At 32.9% G+C, this 14,885-nt stretch overlaps 1 protein-coding gene across 2 annotated transcripts in view; it reads right to left on the bottom strand.

Moving 5' to 3' along the window:
* Positions 1-6,439, bottom strand: part of LOC107442475 (uncharacterized) — a 9,943-nt gene extending 3,504 nt beyond the window's left edge. The window contains exons 1-4 of one of the 2 annotated variants that reach the window (XM_016056051.3): positions 6,311-6,439; positions 6,069-6,228; positions 2,892-2,966; positions 725-819 (exon numbers count right to left, since the gene is read on the bottom strand). In XM_016056051.3, the coding sequence (XP_015911537.2) occupies positions 725-819; positions 2,892-2,966; positions 6,069-6,213 (315 nt within the window). In that variant the 5' untranslated portion in view covers positions 6,214-6,228; positions 6,311-6,439. Of the gene's footprint in view, positions 1-724; positions 820-2,891; positions 2,967-6,068 lie in introns of both variants that reach the window. The other variant, XM_071181964.1, reaches the window with a different exon arrangement.
* Positions 6,440-14,885: the final 8,446 nt, after the last annotated feature.

The following is a 14,885-nucleotide window of genomic DNA, read 5'->3' as shown; positions in this document are numbered from 1 at the left end:
AACATTAGGAGGTTCGTCACCTGCATACATCCCACTAGTTTATTTCAAAATTGGCGAGTCACACTTCCCTAGTTTCCCTTGTAAGAAAAAATATAAATTTCAACTTACTTTTATTCTGTATTGAAAAATGGTAAGACATGTTTATAAGACACATGTATCTTTTAAAGGGTACATAAAGCGACTAAGGGTACTTCATTCCTTTTAGGAAAATATTGTAATTATTTTTTTTTCTCAATGTATTAAAGGCCTAGAATACAAAAACCAAGTATTGATCCATTAGTCTGTGGCAGTCTGAAGCAGGTTGGACTGGTTATCAAACAGTACAATGCTGATGCTGGCTAAGTATGGCACCTGGATACGCAGTTCATCAAGTAAATGCTGCTAAATACAGTGCTCACACACAGGGTGCTGCATGGATGCTGCCAAAATATGGCCCTCAGAATGAAAGCGTAAAACACAATGCAATTTTGAGGAAAAAGTGATAAAACTACATATTTGTAAGCATAAAAAACAATATTAAAATGTGTCATATAAATTGTAAAAGCATAAAAATTTACAAAACCTACTAATCCTGAAATGTAAACAACATGCATTAAACCATAAATAGAACTGACTTTTAGTTGTTCGCAAACTCCTGGGCAATTGTTCCAAGCACAATCCTGAATTCATTACTACAAAATCATGTATCATAATTCGTTAAGCATTAAATCAGTTTCTTATTTACCATTTCAACTACAGGTAACTGATCGTCCCCTTCAGATGGAAGTACATCTTTAGATTTCTCCAACTCTGTTAGTAGATCAGAGTATTTCTTATAGACTATAAACATAAAATTGACTTAAGTTAGAATCAAGGATAGTATATATATATAAGGTAGTTTCTGATTTTAAATCACAGGCATGAGATTGCAAAAAAGAAAGGGTGGAAAAGGAAAAATACACTTGAAAAACAATTAAGAGGATGACACCAAATCTATTAATATTTTTTTAAATTTGAATGCTATTTTATGATATTAAAAATTTGAAATTTAATACCATGGTTTATTATTGTGACACAACTTTTTTTTTACATAATAATAATTTAATGTATTTTTTTAAAACTTTTAACAAGAGCTTGTTTTTATGAAGAAAAGAAGGTTAATAAGGACAAATAAATCAGGTTCCAAAAGTTGTAACTTTTGGAACCTGACTTATTTGTGACTGTGGCATAACTTAATAAGCAAAACAATAATAAATACTAAAAAAAATAATAAATCAACACATTCTTTAAATTAACTTTTAACAATAAAAAATGTTGAAAAAAATTAAACTTATTTTTTAAAAACAGATTGAGTGACTGATAACTCATTTGAAATTTTTAATTATTTTTTGAAAATTTTTCTAAGGATTAAATAATATTTTTGTTTAGATAAGTGATTTGCAATACATTAAAATATTATCTAAGTTTTAAATCGCTTCTTTCAGTACAATTTCAATTTATTTATTTGTATTTAATTTATTACAAAAATAGAATAAACCGAAATAGTTTAAAAATTTTATAACTATTAAAGGAATTGAAAATCGCCCCATAGAATTGATCTTCGCCCCATAAAAAGTGGGCCTACCGCCCTTTGAGGCAAACTATTTTGTTTATCAGAGACATTTCAAAATATTTTTTTTTTAAAAAAAAAAGGTTCTAAAATTGAATTACTGGTATGGAGAGAAGCTTTGAGGGCGCTATGTAAACTATAAGCAGGCCCTCCGATTGATACACAAAGTAGGACAAAAGCTTAAGAAATTTCTTTGGTGGCCTGAGATCCTTAGATTAAACACAAAAGCCTGAAAATTAAGACTCAAGCTTGAGAGTTGGCAGACGTGCTAATGACTGCATAAGAGACATCATGTTGAGTAACCACAAGTTTTTAATGTGTAATAATAAATGTAAAGTAATGTGCTATTAAATTTTATCATTTTTTAAATTTAAAGTCAAGCCTACAACTACTAAGAATTTAAGATCATATCATTCAAAGTATTTCTCGTTTAATGGGCAGTAAGAAATACCACAGGGGAAGTGAAAAACTTTGAAAATCTTATGTGAATTAAAATTTTTGAAATTAAAATTTCTTGAATATGAATCATGATATTAGGGGATTCCAGGGCAGTTTCAAACATTAAAAATCAAACAAAGCAAAAAAAAAAAAAAAAAGAAAAGGAAAATCAAATTGGTGGAAGAATCATGCGCATGAAAACATCTTGTTAAGGTAATCTAGCGAAAGTTTCAAAATTTACATTTCAGGCTGCAGAACTTTAAATTTCTCATTTCAGTGAAAATTTTATCGAGTTTTAAATTTTGATTCGCAAGAATCAATGGTCTTGAGTTATATGGAGTTCAGTGATAAAAAACCATGTGCCCTGCTCCCAGTTTCTAGACATGGAGGGAACACAATCACCCCTGATAATAATTTAAATCATAATTTTGAAACTTTCGTTAACAAAGTTCTCATTATTAAAAAGCGCACTCACTTCTATTTGGAAAACACAAAAAAATCCTTGAAACTATATAGATATATACAATCAAATCTACTTTTTAAGTAATTTTTAAAATTATTACTCTTTTGTTCTGCTAACATAAATAAATTCAGCATTTTATTTAATTAAAAAAAAAAAAGAAAAAATAGATAGCTATCAACTAAAAAAAAAAAGAAAAAAAGTTGAAATTATTTGCGTTTGCTGAAATGGGAAAACATCATAAAATTTCAGTATAAATTGAAAGATTGATAAATTTTTTTGCAGAAAGTACAATTTAGACCTTACATTAAATGAAAAAAGATATAAAAATTAGATCAGTGTAAATTAAAATCTTTATAACGTTTATATCACAATAAAAAAGTAAATCGTAAAAATGATGCTTACAAGGACTTTCTCCATATGATACCATAACAGGTTTTTCCTTTTTCTTCTCAAATAATTTACTCACTCTCGCTGAACCTGCAAAATAGGAAGAAATTTTTTACTAAGTATCAAAACAATATTTTTTCTGAACCTGAAATATGGATTTACTGAATAATGCAAACTAAATAGCTCTTGGCAAGCAGTGCTGGATTAATCATTAGGCCAGACTAGGCCATGGCCTGGGGCCCCCAATGATTACGGACCACTTTAAAATTCATTTTTTGAGAATAAATAAAAAAATTAAGAAAAACAATGATTAAAAAAAAATTCAAACATATATTAATAAAATACGACAATTTTTTTTACATAATGTTAATCATATTTATTTATTATCAGTTCACTCATTCCTAACTTCACGAAGCTTATTTCAAGACAAACTTAGATCTGTTTCTCCAAATGTTGAAACTGCTCCTCACGTTTTTCTAACTCTTATGATAACAAATTGTTTTAAAGAGCGCTCGTTTTCGAAAATGAAACGAATCAAGAGTGAGCAAAGAAGTGTCATGTTTCAAAAACGATTAGACATGCTAAGATTGATATGTTTATCGAATCAGATGTTCTCTGTGAAATCAATTCTGATAACATAATAGATCAGTTTATTGATCACAAGAGCAGAAAAAAAGAAGATTTTTGAATTTCAATTTTACAGTAGCGTTGATTTTGTAGTGCTAATAAATTAAAAAATTTTTAGTTCTAATTCACCAAAATAAAGTAAAATTTAATTAATTACTTATTTTAAATATGCTTTCTTAAATGAAAACATATGTAAATACTTTTATATTTAAATAAATAAATAATATACGACAAAAAAAATTTAATCTAAGAGCCCCAAAAATTTGAATGGCCTAGGGCATCATACGCTTAATTCGGCACTGCTGACAAGTAAAAATCAATAGGTAGCTTATACAAAAGTTTAAAATAACTAGATTTTATGTGAAACCTAACAGGAAACTGAATTGTTAAAATAAGTTTTATTCTTCTCTTAAGTTTCACAATTTTTAAAAATTAAATATATTAGGACAGATATAGATTTTTATTAGTTACATAAAATGAACATTTTTACTCAACTCTATAAAGATATTAAGCAAAAATTTTAAACAATAAACGTTGATTGTAATGTTTCTATAATTGATATTTAGTTACAAAGACAATTTTCTTTTTTCACTCCAATTGCACAATTTTTAAAAATTAAATATTATTTAGGATTCTATTCTTATTTGCTGAAAAAGAATTTATATTAACACACTTCAACATAGATAATGAAACAGAAGTACTAAACAATATGCATTGGAGAAATTTCACAATAAGACATAGTGAATGAATTAATAAAATTAAATTGATGTATTCTAGATAATTTCTTTTTAGTTACAAGTACAAAAGAAAAAAAAAACTAAACTAGAATTCTTTTTTGTTGATATTTCTCTGTAAATTTTTTTGGGTAAATTTGCCCTAATAATAAATTTATACAAAAAATTTATAAATCTCAATGCCAATTTCAAAATGTTAATTCCTATAATAATTTTTATAATATATATATATATATATATGTAATTTTTATAATATTAGTAAATAATATACAATTTGATTGAATTGCTAGTTACAAAAACTAAATGCTAGTTACAGATACACACAGTAGCAAAAATTGCTAGTAACTTTTAACTAGCAGTTATTATCGTTAGTTATCTTACTTCTGGCCCAGCAATTCTTACAAGAAAGGTACAAACTAAATAAATTAAAATTGGAGTATCATCCGGCATAGCCACAGTATATATTATAATAATTATTTGTGGAAATAACTATATATATTACTGCAAGTACTGCATGGGCACTTTTGTGATTGAGTGGTTATTTATCAGGGGTCTGTCTAGGGTTTTCTGAGAGGTACCTATTTTGTGAAAATTTAGATATCATTTGTGAAAAATTAAAAATTATATTTAAAAATCAACACAAAAATATGGACTTATGGTTTCTTAAGGGATACAAAAATAAAATTTTAAGAAAAAGTATTTTGTGAAACTACCGTTTCTCCTAAAATTGAATTTGTGAAACTACCGTTTTTCCTAAAGTTGAATTTGTGAAGGTACCGCTAAACGGTAGTAAATTCGGCCTGGACAGACCCCTGTTTATGTACCGGTACTTCTTCAGACAAATTACAATCTTCAAAAATGTCATTTCTCATATGCCACAGGTATATTTCTGTATTGTAAACAGTCACGTCCACTACAATCACCAAGGTGTCAAATTAATTTTAAAATTGCAAATTAAAAAACAAGCCAGGGCCGGCCCCAGGGTAGGGCGATCCGGGCGGCCGCACAGAGCGCAATGATCTAGGGGCGCCAAAATGATAGTTGACAAGATTGAGAGGCGGCAGGCGGAATTTATCATTTTTATTTCTAAACACATAATTCAAATAATATAATATATTTAAACATTAAGGCAAAATCTAGTTGAATCCAATTCAACATGACAAAACCACTCAATCACCGNATATTTATGAGTTTGTATTTTTCTATGATGTTCTTTTAGTTTTACTGTCCCGAAGTTGGGGATATTTCCGTATGGTGATCTTTTGCGCCAACTGGTGCCAAATAGATTTTAAACTTGCAAATTTTAAAAAAAAAAAACATGTAGATGGTTGCCCTAGAGTGGGTTATACGAGTTATACATTTCAAGTTGGTCCCTTTCTGAGATGTTTTTTTTAGTTTCGCGTGGGCCGCTGTCCAGAAGTTGCCAAGACTTGGCAATTATTCTGCCACTGATCAGGATACGAAAATCTCTCCCTGAAGTTGCCCAGAATTCACTATTATTCCGCTCCCCAGATCATGATATGTAAAGCTCCTCCACGTCACTACCCGGATGTCAACTAAGCATGGTGATTATTTCAGCGCAGGTACCGAACTTTTTGCAACTGCAGTTGGGGGAATTGAAATGAAACAAATTCCCAATTTATTTCATTCCAATCTTTGAATGAAAATGGCTATGGAACTTTAATTTGAATGTAAAATTGAGAATGCAGTTACATGAAAATATCTGTGCGACATACAAGCATTGAACACTAGAGATTAAGGAAGAACATGAACAAATATTAAACAAATGCATGACTACAAAAGGTTCAAAAATATGCATAAACTGTTCTACCACTTGTATCGACATATTCACAATACATCAGATCCGAAGAGGTTTTTTGCTTTACATCAGATACTTCAATATTCGGCTCCACTTTCAGCAATCTGTTTTCTTTTGAATTTGGTGATTTCATACATATTGATTCACCCGTTGTCATATTGGAGATGAAAACCTTAATATATATTTATATGTGATAATAAGTAAACTTTCAAAACAGTTACAACTCAAAATGGAATCATTGGAAGAGAAATTACAATTAAAACTTTATTATTTTTCAGTGCACGATACTGTTTGTTTATTTTTCCACAAATTGTGAAAATACTCTTGACTGCCTATTTTTGCTCAAAAAAGAGCACTAACAAACTTGGTGCAAAAACTGTGAAAGCGCCATCTAGCAGCATAATTATTTCCAATCACAACTTCAGGGGCTCTAATCACAACAATTGAATACGAGTTGCATTGCATCGGCGGAGGATAAAGCAGTAATTTTGCGAACAAACTCTGTTGTACCAAAATTTTTTATTCGTCAAACAATAAAATTTGGCTGAAAAGAGAAGCTAAAGAGAGAAGCTAAAAGAGGGCTAAGAAGAGAAGGGATAGTTCATTCCGCTCTTAGAGCTGAAGCTACGATTTCCCTCCTCATGACGTCACTGTGTACACAGATCTCGGAGATCGCTAGCAAAGATATTATAACTTTGCATCTTTCTCTCTGTAAAAATAAGTTAGACTTTTTCTGGTTATTAGATTTCAAACTTTACATAATTAACACATTATTTCCGTTCATAAGCATAGTTCAAAAAAACTTTCTTGGCCATTATATTATAAAAATACCATTTTAAACTTATAAAAATATTTTACTAGTTGGCGAAAATGACACTATAAATGCTTTATTTTAAAAAGTTCAGTTTTAACTTTAATTATTAAGAAAAGCATACATCGACACTTTTTTATCTACAGAATCTTTGATAACAATAAGTTGAGTTAAATTTAGAATCCTGATTTTAAAATATGCCGTTAATAGCAATTTGTTCATACTTAATCATTAGGAAACATCAACCTTAAAAGCTAATTGCTGAAACAAAATAATAATTTAGGTTCATAATGGTAATTGAAATTTTACAATTGTTTATAGATATTTAAATTTAAGATAATATAATTTATAGATAGTTAATTTTAAGAGATTATAATTAAAAAAAAATCATAAATATTTCGAATTACTACATTAAAAAATATGTTATGAAATTAGGAGAATTTTAACTATGAACTATATATTTTATTTATACTTTTAATTTGCACTCTAATTTTCCTTGACTTTATCTATTTTTAATTTTTTCGCCAGCCTTTTTTTTTTCTTCTTTTTTTGAAGTAACGAGGCGGTTTTTATTTAGATGGTGAATTTTTATAAAAGCTCTTAACAATAATATAAACGTATTGCTGTTTTATATTAACTGTGTCATTTTGTTTGCGATTCATTGAATCCATTCTTTACATAGTTGTTCATTTACTTTAGTGAACACGTGGAAAATTATATTTTTTCCTTTTGTGTTTCTATCAGATTTTTTGCAAGTTGCAATCGCGCAAACTGGTATTTCGTTAATAGTTTTGAATTTTTGTAAATTCACTGCAAAAAACTGAGAAAAATCATTTTATAGAACAACAAATGTCTTGGAATATGTCACAAAAAGGAATGATCCAATATTAGTTAGAGCTAGTTAGAACGAACGCTCCGTTCTTGAAGTAAAAGTGCAAGCTTCGCTCCTCCGTGACGTCACTGGGGAAAATCGGAGGTTTGGAGCGGCGAGAGTTTCTTCTAAGGAGTGAACCAGCCCTTTTATTCTCTTAGCCCTGAGGCAATACAAGTGCTGTAAAACAGTGGGATCTCAAAGTCATTAACAAAAAAATTGTCGTAGTGTCAAACAATAAAATTTTCAATCTTGCCAATACAAGTGTCGCAAATAAAATGGGGGAACAGCCTCATAAGAGGCCATCCTCAATTTTTTCACCCATCCTATTGTAGAAAAGGGATAGAAAAACTTTTGAAATCACGATCATTCTTTTGCCACCTGTGGTATGCAGACATTTAGGTATTTCCGCTATTATCTGTCATCAGTAATGCCGATAGGACACGAATGTATCTTTCCGAAAAGTTATTAAATCGAATCGTAGATATGGGGTTGGCAGTTATCGGCAATGCCAACCTTCAACTATGAAAAGGTACCCCAACATGGAGTCGAGTTAATATGTCTTATATACTGGTGAAATGGAATTGTATTTTTGTAGTGGTGGCTACACTACAGAACTCCGCCACCAGAATTATACCTGTGATAGAATTCGATTAACGGATACCACTAGTTGATTCATTGCTGTTTTGTGAGCAGGGAGAGCTGCATTAAAATCATCGTACTTTTCGAATGACATCTGCTCCTGCACCCCAGAGTCCAAGGGTCAAGAAAACTGAAATGGGCACAGTAGGCCTTGGCCCTCTATGGGCTGTCGCGCCGCTGAGTTTAGTTTTTATATATATTTTATTAGAAGTAGATAACAGATACCCACTCTAAAATTAAAACTACACCACAGCGTGTTGCAAAAACGTACTTTACAAGACTTCATGCAATTTTAAAACTGTGAAACGCCTACAGCATTTTTGAATTTTACAATGTGTCTAAAAAAAAATCAGAAATTTAAATAGACGATTTAAAGGAGTCTTCAAGTGTAAAAACTGAAATTTTTATTTATAATACTTACACATTTGCATCGCTTAAACACAATGTTTTTAAAAGGTAAAAAAGCTTTTTTTTTTGTCAAAAATTAATTTCGAGGTCAAAATTTCTAAATATGTTAAATTTTCTTCCTCCTGTTCCTTGTTTCTGATAACAAAAATGTATAAGTTCAGCAACTTATGTAAGTTGGAAAAAAATCAACATATAATTTCATCTTTGTGATTGCTTACATCTATGTTCAACTAAATAGTTATGATCAAGAAAAAGAAAAAAAAAAGAATTTTCGTTGAATACATGTTATACTGAAATTCCAGGTCGGGATAACCTGGTTGGCAAGACGTTGGACTCGTCGTCATGAGAACGGCAGTTCGAATCTCGCCGGCCGAAGAAACTCCGTGTATTAAACGGTGAATGCTGCATGTTAACACTGTCGGGGTCAAAAATTCTTCCAAGTTCTCATAACTAATAACCTCTGGTAGTACTGAATGGAGATTGATCATACTCTGGTATACATCCAGTAAAACGGGCTCTGTCCTGCGTGTGTGGCTGAAATCGTATTTTTGTCCATAGATGGCACCACTGAAGAAATTAACGCTCCCTCTATCTAAAAATTGGCTTCGTTTTATAAGTAGGCTTGCTGACATTGCCATGTGGCAATAGAAACAACAACTAAAATTCAAAAGTAATCTTAATTCTTGTAAGTATGTTATTTTTTTCAAATAAGTAAAATTTTTGTTAAAGAAACTTTAAAAAAACATGATCAATAGTAATAAAGCATTTTCTTTGACGGATTTATTCGTTTATTCAGTTTATCAGCTTATGAGTATACTCCAACAAAACGATTCGCTGAATTATTGATTCCTTAATATGTAGATTTATTGATTGATTCATATTTGTAGATAAATTTCCCTTCCTTCTGTGCTCCTTTTTAATCACCTGCTTAATCAAAATTTAAATCCATTTATTAGTAATGGTAGCCAAAGCATCGTGTACCTTGAGTAATATGCTTTTAATGTAAAAAGCAAACAATCTTAAAAATAATTATGAGTAAAATAAAATAAAATATTACTTTTTGTAAATTTCTGAAATAAATAATAATTACGTACAAAATAAAATACAAAATCGATAAATTGCCTATAAACTTATGATCGCAATTTATTACACTGACTTTAATCAGGATTCTACTTTTCCACGGAAACGTAAGTATAAAAACATATCAAAAATTTAACGTCATTCTTTCATTTACAAAAAATAAAATTTGTCAAAATTGGAGAAAAATTTGATCCACTTAACTCAGTGTTACTTAAAAGTGCACATTTTATAATAAAACAGAAACAAAAATATGCAATCTGCTAAATACTAGTTGTTTGAAATGCTTTAAAAGATTCAAAAATGAAATGTCAGTATTTAGCAGTGAGTTAATTTTTTTTGCATAAATTGAATTTCTATAAGTAATTCATTCTAAGTTGGAGAAATAAACTGAAACACGAATTTTTGAAAATCCTAAATCTGAAATTCCTCTTATTCTATATTTACTTTTTTTAGAGATAAGAACTTTTTTTCTCTTTTTTTTAACGAAGCATCATCTTGAAATTATTTAAAATTTTAATGTTACCACTCCACAAGAGAAAGAAAATGTTTAAATAATTTTATTGCACCGTTATTTACAATATATAGTATCTCTCTCACCGTCTATACTAGAGTACTTACTAGCTCTTAATACAGCTGGTGAGTATTGATAATAATTGATTTACTTCCTGAATTACCCATGAGCATGACTGTCAACTTTTAGTCCTTTCGAGTATGATTTTCCCCAGTGGTAGTGAAATGAAATTTAAATTACAATTTGTGGCTGAAACATACGGTATTTTGAGAAAGCTTATACGGGCTACAAAGATGTTCTGTTCGGTATACCTGGGCGCCCGAGGTCAATACTGGCCCTTTTCCCATTCATCATGTACTACTCATAAAGGATATACGTCCCGCAGTGGACTGATCGTTAAGACACGGTTCTCATTAGATCACCGAAGTCAAGCATCACTGGCTGCGGTCAGTGTGCGGGTGGGTGACCCACTTGGATCAGTCTGCGTAGGGACCGAGGGTGTGCGGTATTGGTCCTCGTTAAACTGTGCTACCGTAAAGTGCTCGACTTCGCGCGCAGGTCGTCGGGCTACCGAAGCGGGGGTGCCATCCCCTCCGCAGAGGATCAAAATTGTGATGGCATGTCTTCGGATCATCCTCCGGGATGTTTCCCAGACCGTCGCCAATAGCCCATTGTGCAGCTCTAGTGCGACGTAAATTAACAACAACAACAACAACAACATCATAAAGGATATACACAGTACTGCTGTACTACTGGTTCAGATGAACCTGAAAATAAAATAAAAGAAAGATCGTCGTGGGTGATGTGTCGACATGATGGAGAGGCTCCACATCTAAGTCTTTCAGGCAAGAAGCATTGAGAGTAGTGAAACTACTTGCTCATCTTTCAATAACTCCTGAAGCTCCTTGAAGATGTTCAGGAACTTTGCAGTATTGCTAGGGGCATCTTGTGGTTCGTTCGTGAAAGCTAGTTGACTGCTCTTTGGTCTGGCACCACAACCCGTAAAACAGGCCTGATGTTCTCCTTGGCAGTTGATACCTTTGGCTGGGAGAATGGCTTCATGCATTGATAGATGCAGTGCGCTCCCGTGCACTTCATGCAAGCTGGCTCGCTGGCCAAAATTTTGGCACTTATAACACTGGGTGGCATAACGCCCTACGTGGACTTTCTTGATCCCAACTGGTGTAGTCAGTAGTTGCTTTGTGAACCCCGATGTTTTGGGGTTTCCTTCGTCGTTTCATGCTGACTAGGCATTTCAGTTTCCATGGTCGTTTCAGCAGGATCCTCAGATTACAGCTCTTTTACCTGAAAGTAGAAAGGACAAATTCTGATAAATGTGGTGGTTTCGAATTTTCTTGCTGTAATTTGAGTAATCTTTCATGTCGAGCAATTTGTTGATCGATGTCATATTGCTTAGTGATTCCATCAGTCAAATCGGTAGCGAACTCCATTCGTTCCACATAGGTCGTTAGATCGGTAAATTCAGGACGCCGCACGGGCCTTTCGGTCCGCCGCTTCCAGTCTCGGGCACATGGTTGGAATGACATAATCGCAGAGCTCTGTCACAACACAACCTCACTCCAGTAATCAAATCCTCGATCAGTAATCGAATAAAGGTGTGAAAATGGTGGACTAAAACCAAAGAACTTACTACAACGATTGCTGGATATGGGTGGTAGCTCGGTATTTAGTGCTTAGCGCCACCAACTGATTCGTCTGTACCAATTGACCCTATGTTCACAGGTAATAAAGGAATTAATATCTTATGCTGGATTAGTACAACGACTTTACGATTAGTACAACGACGAAAGACTTTGACTTAGACTGAGAGAAAATTCGAAGTCCCTGCTAGCGGAGCGAGCACTCCCCTTTTTCATATGTTGTAGAGCCCTAAGACGACTGAGGTACTAACATTAATTAGTGAAATGCAAGATAAATATCGGAAGCTCCCGTTGACGTAAGTTTATAGTTATAGTCAGGCTTATATTATGAGAGAGTGTATATCAAAGATGTGAAGAGAGAGCTCCCGAGCAGGATCACATGAAGGTCATTTCCTGCCCAGCAAGCTCTCTGATGTCGTAGGTAATATCATAATATCTGATAAGCTGATTTAATATTTAGAACATAAGGGGAAAGTTAAGTATATAGTTAGGGGTGGATACTCCCGAGTCGGCGATCACATGAAGGTCCTTTCATCACCATAATAATATGATGATATATGACAATGCATGTATAGTACAACGTCTAGTTTAGTCCTGTCGGTTGGGCGGGGTGCCTGAGCCAGGAGTGGCCCTTTACCCCTTCATCATGGAGTGGAGGATGCTTGAGGTGTTTCCTTGTGGTCCTTGTGTATTAAAAATGAAAGTAGAGAGTTAATTATGAGCGCATTGCTCGAGTAATACCATGAAATGATACATTTTTAACATATAAGTAAATAAATAAATACTACTAAAAATAAACTTCCTGTAAGAAGTTTCAAAAATTTAATTGCAATCCTCAGGTACAATTAATTTTCTCATATCACATTCTTAACTTTGTCATACACTTCACAAATCACTTTCATTAATGCATAGTCAATTTCTTACAAATCAAGCTAATTTGCGTCAACGCTATTACATTAATAGGCATCTATTTTCGTGTTATTCCATATAAATAGTGTCCGTTTAGGTAAATGTTTCATACTTGTATATATTTAAAAGTGTCATTATGAGTCAATACGTATACGTTTGAAAGGTCATATTCATAATGAGTCAAACTGTTTTTTGCGAGGATCGCCACTCCCCCACCTCTGTATCGTCTGTCAAATCTATATGTATTGTAATTTGGTACCTTGATATTACACTGTTTACTCAAGTGAGTTTCTGTAATCACAAATACATCTGTATCACATTCCATTATAATATCGTTCTTTTCGCTCCACTAACTTATTTTTTATGCCATTTGCTTTCCAATTGAATACATTCAAGTCAGTTTTTCTATTACTTGTCTTATTCATCATGAGTAATTGATTTTAGTGTCTTTAAAAGGTCTAACAAGCTCTCTTTTTTAATTGAATTAACCAGATCTTTTAGCTACGCCATAATTAAACGAGCATCGTTTACTGCCAGTTGTGGTGTTAACATTAAGCTCGTTATGCTCTTTTGTCCAATTTGTACCCGGTCCTTTGTTAAGGTATTTAGGACAGTTTCGGTAGTTTGAAGGGTGCTCACCCCCACAGTTTGCACATTTAGCAGGGCTGCTCCTGCTCTTTTCACAAAGATGTGTGAAGTGCCCCTCTCCACATTTCAAACATTTTATGCCATGATTGCAGGAATCCTGAACATCTGTAATGTGTTACATCTAACCTGAACTAATAGCATCTGTAATGTGTTACATGATTCGTTCTGCCGTTGTACGTTTCGACTTTTATCTTTAAATTCATTAAGAATACTAGATCATATATATCCTTGTTTTGATCATTTTTGGGCAGCGTCACTGTATGCAATGGAAGCTTTTTCAGAGCCTAGGCTCTGAAATTTTTCATTTGTTTCGCCTTTAATAAGCTGAGACCCTGAGCTATCAATGCTTCCTCTAGTTCTGTTGCTTCGATATTCGCAGGAATATCCCTTAGTACTACCCTTGGTGGATTTTCTACTTTAAGTTTAAAGGTATGAAATTTAATGTTCACCCTTCTGAAGTCCCGTGTAACGCTTCTATAATCGTCTTCACAGGCGAGCGACAGTTTCATTGTATCACCTAAAACTTTTCCGGTGAAGCCATTTATCTTCATGTCTCTAAGTGTCTGTAAGATAGCTGTCCAGGCTTACGTACTATCATTAATGTTAATCGGAGGGATTTTCCGTTTTTTTTTATTCTTTTGGAGTTGAAAAGTTCTTTCTGACTCAATTTCTTCATTATCACGATCCAAGGCCTCTTCCCCGAGTTCAACTTCTTGTTCTTCTTTCGCTATTTCTTTCTCTTTTTCAACTTCTTTCTCTTTATCTACGACTTTTATCTTTTTACTTTGCCCCTTATACTTATCATCACTATCAGATGATCCTTCGTGAGTATCACTCTTATCTTACCTTTCACTCTTTTTCTCAACTACATTCTGCTCTTTTTTGGCACTATTGTTATTCCCTTTCTTCCTTTTCCTAGAGAGCATCGTTGTACTAGGTTTTCTAGCCGTCGATCGGCTCTACTTCCATATCGACCTCAGGGGGAGTGGGCAGCTCCTCTCTCTGTGTTAGTGCCTTCTTCAAGTGCCTATTTTCTTGTTAGAGTTTCTCATTCTCTAACAAGAGACGATCTATCATCTTATTCATAGCTTTAATTTCTTTTGCCATCATTGCCAGTGCCCATCACTGCAATTTTTACTAACGGTGACGTTACCATCACTCATTGGCGGTAACCAACCATTCCTTAAATTATTTAGGTACTGCCTATTAAAGGCCATAACAGCTTCACTGCTTGCCGCATTTACCCCAAATGCATGCCGTACCATAACCACCTTCTAGAAGGTGTTGG

Source organism: Parasteatoda tepidariorum, chromosome 6, assembly GCF_043381705.1.
Source record: "Parasteatoda tepidariorum isolate YZ-2023 chromosome 6, CAS_Ptep_4.0, whole genome shotgun sequence".
In the NCBI taxonomy this organism is placed as follows: domain Eukaryota; kingdom Metazoa; phylum Arthropoda; class Arachnida; order Araneae; family Theridiidae; genus Parasteatoda; species Parasteatoda tepidariorum.
This window is presented reverse-complemented; position numbering and strand designations above follow the sequence as displayed.